Below are 9,383 nucleotides of genomic sequence, written 5' to 3' on the forward strand. Positions count from 1 at the left end.
CAATCCAACTAAAATAGATACAAGGGTATTTTGGGAATTTTTGAAATTTGAGGGGTATTTTGGTAATTTCCACAAATTAGAGGGGTATTTTGGTAATTTTCCCTTTGTTTTTTGTCCAATAAGCGTAGGGTGCACACACCTTGCTGTTTCTTTGCGGCCGCCCCGTCTGAACCTGGCCTTAGTACATCAAAGGGGCGGATGGGCATCTTTAAAAGAGGTGGTTTTCCTTTGGCTTCTGCAATTGCCCCTGCTTTGTATATTTATGTACCTGCCCTGTCGGAGGCCCGTCACTGACCTGGCGGGGAGTCGCAGTTGGAGTCGAGGTGTGTGTGTGTGTGTGTGGGGAGAGAGAGGCGTGATAGAGGAAAATGCTCAGCAGCGCCATAGCTCGTGAAATTCTTGCCACAGCAAAAAAGGGCCAAATCATGCCTTCAACAGCAACTCCCATCGAGAGTTTGCATGGGTTTTTGCTTTCATGCTGCATACCTGGACATGTGTCTGATCCGCAAAAGGTCTGCGGAAGCTCGAAGTGTGGGTTTTTGGGTCTATCTACACCCTTGAATGTGCAGCTTCTGAAAATGTGCAAGAAATGCCAAGTGACAGTTTTCACCCTCACGGGCGGAGATTTGTGTTGCTATTGAAATCATGCATCAAGGCGAACGATTTGGCACATGGCTGCAGTGTACATGCAGATGTTGCTAGATTGGGATTGTTCAATACCAATGTCTTTGTTGGCAGTGCCTTGGTTGACTTGTATGCCAAATGCGGCTCACTTTCGAATGCGCGGGAAGTGTTTGATTCACTCAAAGTTAAAACTGTGGGGACCTGGAATGCTCTCATCGGAGGATATGCACAACGGGGACATGGTTGTGAAGCTCTTTATTTTTTTGACCTTATGGAAGAACATGGCATCTCTCCTGATATTATCACATATACCTGTAGCTTCAAGGCCTGTGCTTGTATCCGAGCCCTGGAAAAGGGTTCTGAATTGCATTCAAGTATGCTCGAAGATGGTTTGCCACTTGACCCCATTGTAATCACAGCATTGATTGATATGTATGCAAAATGTGGGTGTCTTGCAAAAGCACAAGAAGTTTTTGACATGTTTAATGTATATGATGTAGCCACATGGAATGCACTGATAGCTGGATACGTGCAGAATGAATGCGGCGAGGAGGCATTGATATGTTTTGAGAAGATGCAGGTCAAGGGCATTTCTCCAAATGCTGTTACAATGGCATGTGCTCTAAAAGCATGCGGCCTTGTGAAAGCAATCGAAAAGGCAGAAGAGTTACATGCGGAGGTTGTAAGAATCGGGTTATTGAGACTAGATCCTTTCATAGGAAGTGCATTAGTTGACATGTATGGGAAGTGTGGCATGCTTGTAAAGGCACATGAGGTGTTTGATGTTCTTCCAGAGCGGGATGCTGTAACATGGAATGCTCTTCTTGCGGGGTATGTTCTACATGATTGCTGTGAGGTAGCCTTGCTTTGTTTTGATGAAATGCGACGAGAGGGTGTTTGTTCAAACATTGCATCGTATTCTTGCAGCTTGAGTGCATGTGGAAGCATTGGTGCCTTAGACAAGGGCAGTGAAATGCATGCAGACATTTCAAGGAAGGGTTTGTTGGAGGTGGATCTTGCCATAGGAAGTGCACTTGTTAGTATGTACGCCAAGTGTGGCGCACTTGCGAAAGCCCGGGTAGTGTTTGAAAAGCTCTCGGTTCGGAACACATATACATGGAATGCACTGCTCACGGGATATGCACAAATTGGAGACATTGAAAATGTACTACTGATGTTTGATCGCCTAGTAGAAGATAACAAGGTTCCACTCTCAGTAACTTTTGTGGGTATCCTTTGTGCTTGCAGTCATTCTGGGTTGGTAGACAAAGGACTTGAATATTTCAGAAGCATGAGCGGAGACTACGACATCATTCCAACTCTTATCCATCACAATTGTATGATAGATCTCATGGGCCGTGCAGGCCAGCTAGATAGAGCATTAGCATTTATGGCAGAGACCCCACACTTTCCAACCATGGAGATGTGGCTTGCTGTGTTGGGGGCCTGCAGAAAGTGGGGCAATGTTGAGCTCGGAAGGCAAGCCTTTAAACATGCGTTATTAGTGGACGAGACTGAGGGAGCAGCTTATATCTGTATGTCTAACATCTATGCTGATGCGGGTATGCTAGATGATGCAAGGAAGGTGGAAGCATTGCGAATTCAGAAGCAAGCATGGAAAGAGAAACAAACTGATTTATGGTTGAATTTAAATGAATATACACATGCGATCCCTGATCTGAATTGATTTGCTTCTGTTCACAGCAGATGCCATGGCACATGCCACTGATTTTTCTTTGGGATTATCATTAAATTTGGGATGAATTAAGTATTGCTTGTATCTGAAGTATTATAATGGCCTGGAGTCTTTGAAAGTCAGGAACCTAAGTCTGCATAACATTTGCATGCTAATTTAGCATGTCATGGAGTACATGCCAACGGATCCCAAGCTATAAAATAAATGCGAACTCTTATAGAGACAAACAGATACATTCGATTGTATTGCTTTTTACAAATTGCTTGGTTTTGACAAGTTCAAAATTCATTCTTTCTGTAAGGTAAAGAGGTATGAAAAGCGGTTCATTACATTTCTAAACAGTCAACCTTCCAGACCTTCTCTTTAAGGCTTCAGTGTGGTTGATCATGGTTAGTCAATTCACTGTCCATTACAATAATTTAACTACTTCCATGTCACGGATGGGATTCAGCCAAGCCTCTTTGCATCTTGGTATTCTACTTCAACATGTTTAGCAGCTTGTCCACTGAACTAGATTCCAACAGGAAAAATTCAATCCCTCTTAAGAATCCGCTTGGAGGGGAGAGATTGCACAACCCCCATAGCTGTCTCACTTGTTTGTTGAGCTCATAGTGGACATAAATAGTGAGACCAAGTAGATGAAGAAGCTACCATGGATACATTGGCAATAGCTATCATGGTGGATACACCTCGGATTTGCTACTATCAACGTGTCACTTGAGAAGAATGCCATCTTGAGCATTGATTGCATCATAGGAAATTGAACCGTAGACCACATCCCCATTTGTGTATTGTGAACATATCACATCCAAACTTTCATAGATAATGGACTTTGAAACACATCTTGTCCATAATTCAGCCAACAACAATGGATTGGTGCATTCATCCATAGTGTTTTAGATACGTTGCATTGGTTCCTTGTTAGATGCATTTGGATTGAATTGTGACCCGCTGGTTCCAACACCGATAACGTGAACTCCAATACATGGGTCTAAATTATTTGTTGGGAGCATTGTTTGCCCCTCTCTACCACTCAAGACTCTCCCTCGGCACGTGTGCCATGCCGATCTCCGTTGTCAAATCTTTATCACCGTTATCTTTGTCAAGCTTGCTTTTGCCTTTATCGTTTTGTGAGTTCTTGCTTTTGCTTTTGGCTTTGCAATCCTGAGTCAAACAAAGAGTCTTCTCGCATTTATAACAACAGCTCTTGGACCTCATGGTTACGAGGCAGCTAACTAAGCATTGGTACTGCTATCCTTGTCAAGCTTACCTTTGCCTTTGTCCTCTAGCGAGCTCATACATTTGCTTTTGGTTTCACAATTCCAAGCAAATTGACGGCTTCCTTAAGAACTTCATCTGTGCATAGGCCGCTCGTAAGGTACGGGTCAATGCGCCATCCGTAGCTGAGATTTGGCTTTGGTTCTTCTTTCGGGTTAAAAGCACTAGGGCCATTTTGATGTCGAGGCTAAGCTGGCAACATTGGTCTCCAATTAGCACACCATAAAAACCAAAGCTTCAAGCCGAAACACACTTGGATGCATTTCAAAACGCTCCCAATAAAAGGCCAAACACCTGTCGCTAGTGAGTGATAGCCACAACGTTTTAAAATGCTTAAAAAGAAAAGGGCCGCCCGACACCTTTCCTGCAGATGTCTCAAAATGAAGCACAGGCAAATTGAGGGCATCAAAACGCTAGGCTCGCATGGTTGCCAAACTAGCCAACGATAATCATAAAACGCCGTCGTTTGTCACCACCTGTTGGCTCACAATGCTTTGCCGATGCAAAAACGCTCGACTTGTGTTTCAAAACGCCGATTGAGGGTTTCTTATTTCCGAACAAGCTCTTATCCCCTATGCAGGTTAACGTGCTAATAGCTCTAATACCATGTCAACGTTGACAATACAGAAGCGACGAACCAATGAATTACTAATTTACAAACGGGCCATAAATACCCGCCTAAGCACCCCAACATTTGACAATAAATACCTAAAGCCCAACAAAATAGACAATTGAGATCGCATTGGGCTATTCACTTGAGATGCTCTCGGCATTGGGCTATTCACTTGAGATGCTCTCGGATGTAACTCACTTATTTTTGTTCTAGTGAAAACACACACATGAGAGTCCCATTGATTGATATGAAACATTTTTTTCCAGAGCTTTCTAGCAAAGACCTTACTTATATGGAGAGGTTGTAGGGAAGTTTGGATCCAAGCCCAAGAGTAGATGCACCAAATGGATGATGACAAAACAGGTTTCTTGAGAAAACAACTCCACCCCAAAAACAAAGCTCCTCTAAATTATCAGTATGGGCATTGCCCAGTAGCCAAATCAATTTAGCACTAACAGGTGTCGGAGTGCGCGTCGCTCCAGAGCCGACCGAGAAAGCATCCGGCTTTTGGCTGTAGATGGGGAAGTAGGCGAGGTGTGAATCAGCGTATTTTTTTTGACTAAAAGTCGCCAATTTGGTAAAACTTGAAAATTTTGAGCCTTTTTTTTGGCTCTCATTGTTGTAGACCTTAAGATGTTTTTCGCTAGACTTTGCTATAAGGTTTTGTATTTTGGGGTAGCTAGTCGCCAAAGATATGCCTACTTAAGGATTTGACGGTAGAGGAGATTGAGGGCCAAGTAGGTTTGATGAAATACATCACACTATGACACGGGACCCAAAATAGTAAAGCCTACATGTGGTTGTAAGATTTTGTTACATGGAATATTAATGGGCTCCTATCATCATAATTACTTTTCTTTTTACTCTCCTAACTTTTCTATGATTGACCTATGCATGATTAACTAGATTTTATGTAAGAGGTCTGAGATCTTCACACTTCCTCATTTAGTTTTCATTTAGATTTCAAAGACCTTACCCTACTCAACCAAATGTTTCCTAACAAAACTCTAGTACATATAAGGTGTGTTTGTGACATTGATACTTATTTGAAAAGTGTAGGTGGCACTACTTAAATCACTTCTTTCTATTATATAATAAAAAGTTGTAAGAGATGTTCCTTTTATCCTTACATGTGATATTGAAAAAAATGACCAATTAAAGTCTAAATTATTTTTTTGAAAAAATGATAAATTTAATTTTAAAATATTTTGCTCGTCAAATTCATAAATTTAGATTCATTTTCTCGTCAAAACTTGAGTAATATTTTAAGGTCGGTGTCCAAAAAAAAAAAAACTGGTGTGAAGCGATGAAAACCAGTGCAGTTTGGGCCAAATTAAATTAAATATGACAATTTAGTAATGCTTAGAGAGATTTGTAAAAGAATATAACGGATCAGATCAGAGATAAAGGCTTAAACCCAACTTAGAATAGATATAAACACTTGATCGAGACTGGGGAACTGAAGATGTTTCCATTAATCAGATATCTGAAACCTTTGATACAAAACGGTTGCATACTCCAACATTGGTATGCCGGTTGCTTTGAAATCCCCTAATCAGATAATCCGAAACCCGATGGAAGTAGTACACAATCTGTCACCCTACTTATCCCTGATCATACCCTTCTTCTCCTTCTTCGACTCCACTGTCTCCTCAAAAAAATCTCTCTTTTCCTTCCCTTTGAAAAACTATCTATCCAACTATATATCCCTCTCTACCACCTAAAAGCCGTCCTTTATGATACGTCCCCCTCTCCTATTTTTAGCCTCCCCATCTTTTTTTTTCATAGCGTGTGTAATTCTCGCTTTTCCCTATTTTTCGCTTAGCTTGCCTTAAGCTCCACTGCTCAATACTTGAATACTGGTTTTGGTCATACTGATGCCGACGCTGGAACTGGTGCAACTAGCTCTGATAATACTCGTACTGGCTCTCGAGACTGGCCCTTGAGATACTCTGACACACCTAGTACTTGCGCTGGCTCTAGAAACACTAACTCTCGAGACTTTGATGCTCGAGAAACTATGGCACTGGACCAACCACTGGTTCTGATAATACTGGTACTGACACTGACTCTCGAGACTTTTACGCTCGAGACACTAGCACTCAACAAAGGCCTCGCTGGAACTGGCGCTGACACTGGAGCTTTTGCAGATGGCGCTGACACTGGTCACTGATGCAGGAATGACTGCACCACTGACTCTTGAGACTCTGATGCTCGAGACACTTTAATATTGAACAATGGAAACACTAGTCACGAGAACTGGAAACGCTGGCTCCCGATAATACTGATGCAGGACACCGGACACTGGTGCAGCTGGCGTTGGAATGACCACACCACTGACTCTCGAGACTCTGATGCTCGAGACACTCTAATACTGAACATTGGAAACACTGGTCACAAGAACTGGAAATGTTGGCTTTCGATAATACTGGTGCTCGACACTGGCTCTTCAGGCACAAGCTCTCGAGATACTCTTGACGCTGGACGCTGGATCTCGAGATATAAGCTCTCGAGATACCGGAACTGACAGTACTAGGAATGGTATTACTAGTATTGGTATGACTAGAATTGGTAATACTGGCCATAAGTTTGTCAAAGCCTCGAATTTGTATGCAGATTTGCATCTTTCACCATGTGCCCGCAAAGCACAACATCCACCCCCTCTAAACCAGCACATCCTCCGGTATGTGCCAATCTTTAGAAGTTCTCCATGGCGACTCCATCATCAAAAGACACACATTTATCATTTAAATATCTATCTTCAGACACATTGAAGTTATCGTCTCCAATTTGAAGCTCTGCATCCCTTTTTTAATATATTTTGACGCATTTTCTTGCAATTGGAACCTTTAACTCTATACCGTCCATTTCACATAATTTGTAAGTAGCACGTGGAAAAGCATGCTTGACCTCATAAGGGCAAAACCATCGCTTAACCATTTTGCACAAAGCTGTATACTGATTATCTAGACTGCTATCATAAACAAGAACCCAATCTCCTTCTTGAATAGCTCTCAGGTCTCAGCCTATGTCGTTTGTCAAAAGTATCCTTGTTCTTTAAACGAGCATCTCTCAAATTTTCCCTTGCAGTCTCCACATCCTCATTCCTCCTTTCCAGTTTGCTGTCCGCAAAGCAAGTAGATCTTCTCTACTCATCTCCGTATCCTAGGGCAATATACTCCATGTAGCTTCTGTTTCCTCAAGAGGCATAACAGGTTTTTGGCCATACATCAACTCTAACAGCATGAACCCTGTAACAATATTGTGTGTGGTACGGTCAGCCCATAAAGCATAGGGTAGCAACCGAGTCCAATCACCAGTATCTTCTTTGCATGCTTTAGCCAATGCCTTGATAACGGGGGGGATGTCCCCTCTCACTTTTACCATTTCCTTCCGGGTTATGGGCCGTAATGAGAGATAGCTTAATACCTAAACGAGAAAAGAATTCTCTTGCCTCATCAACATCAAGTTCTCCTCTATTTGCACTTGTAGCTTTGGTTCGCAAAGCTCTCCCTTCAACCTGGTTTGTCAAATCTTCTTTTGCAAGCACAATATACCTCATTTTCCATAATCCTGTAGGCATTGTAATCAAATCGACTACCCATTTGAAATGCATGTACATTGGATATGTTGGATGTAACCCATCCCGATGCTTTACATTTGAGTACATTTGACACACATTACAAGTTCAACAAAGTATACCACATCTTTATACATTCCCTTCCACCAATATTGATCTTTGATATGAGCAAAAGTGGCCCAAACTCCACTATGACCTACCCACAATGACTCGTCAAACTCTTTAAGTACTTGGAGTTGTGTTAACCTATCACAAAACACTCGTTCAGGGGATCCTCTTCACTTCTTTGGATGTCTCCATAGAAGCCCATTCTGGTAAAAATACCCATAAGCCTTCTTACAAATTTGTTTAAACCCTTGATCGGTCCAGTCATCCTGTTTCTTTAGTGTACTCAAATATTTTCCAATCACTAGCCATTCACCATCATAATTTTCCTCCGCAAAGGACTGTAGTGCATAAACCATACTTTTACATTCTCCATGCATTTGCGTAGAGGTAAAAAACCTCAAGCCCACGTCTTCATTTTCTGAAATCATAGTCTCCTCATCCTCAAATCTGGCCCTGGACAACATGTCAGCTATCGGATTATCCTTGCCTGCAATGTGATGAAACTCAGAATTTAATGACTTAATATATGCAATCCAACGTTTCATAGCTATGTCTGGTGTAGAACAACTTGTGATCATCCCGAGTAAAGGCAAGCAATTTGTCTCTACTATTACAAAAGCACCATAAAGTACTCCTTATCACACCTTAGGGCAGTTGCTATGCCCCAAAGTTCCTTTTTTACTTGCAAATATGCTCTTTGTCGAGCACTTTAGACTTTGGCACCAAATCTGATAGCATACCTTTTTCCCTTCTCATCATCTTGCCCAATAGCCCATCCAATACATGTGGGACTCGTATCAACCATCACAATGATTGGCTTCCCACTTTGAAGTCTGCTTTTCTTAATGTAGGTGCCTCTTGTAACATCTTCTTCAGTTTTCGAATAGCCTTCAAGTGTTCTTCTTTCCAAACGAATTTTTGTCCCTTTCTGAGCAATTGGTATAACACCTCTGCTACATGTGAGAAATGTGGTAACCAAATCAGGTAAAAAATACATGCACCTAAAAATCTTTGCACTTTTGTAATTGAATTGCATGTCTCTTTCATTATTTGAATAGCATCGACTTTGACAGGGAGGGTATTCTACCAGATGGTCCACATAAGTGCCCCACAATCAAGACTTCTTTTACCCCAAACATAGACTTTTGGCTCAGAGTGTAAGGTTGACCTCTTCAAGCCTTGATAATATCCTTTCACAATACAATATGGTTATCCACAAACTGTCTGCACCCCCTCTTATCTTTAACTTCATCTTTTTCACCCTCTTCACACCCTTTTATCGCGACAGATCGTCAATAAAAGGCATGGTAACCTGAGGAATGAAATCCCGCAACACTTTATTCATCCCATTCATCATGTGAGCAACTAAATTAGTTGCTCCCTATGTGGATACGCCGCGACGGACGTCAGCACAGCGAGAACTCACCTAACAAGATTTGTCAGCTAAGGACGAAGCTCGACCCGCAGGCGCGTGGAAGCAAGAA

General features: G+C 41.9%; 1 protein-coding gene across 1 annotated transcript; it reads left to right on the top strand.

The window, feature by feature from the left end:
* Nucleotides 1–231: 231 nt before the first annotated feature.
* On the top strand, nt 232–2,694 carry LOC147464308 (pentatricopeptide repeat-containing protein At2g03380, mitochondrial-like). The gene has a single exon (XM_086513888.1). The coding sequence runs from the start codon at nt 590–592 to the stop codon at nt 2,309–2,311; it is 1,722 nt and encodes a 573-aa protein (XP_086370014.1). The 5' UTR covers nt 232–589; the 3' UTR covers nt 2,312–2,694.
* The last annotated feature ends 6,689 nt before the right edge of the window (nt 2,695–9,383 follow it).

Source organism: Adiantum capillus-veneris, chromosome 1 (assembly GCF_014529385.1).
Source record: "Adiantum capillus-veneris isolate H3 chromosome 1, ASM1452938v2, whole genome shotgun sequence".
NCBI lineage: Eukaryota > Viridiplantae > Streptophyta > Polypodiopsida > Polypodiales > Pteridaceae > Adiantum > Adiantum capillus-veneris.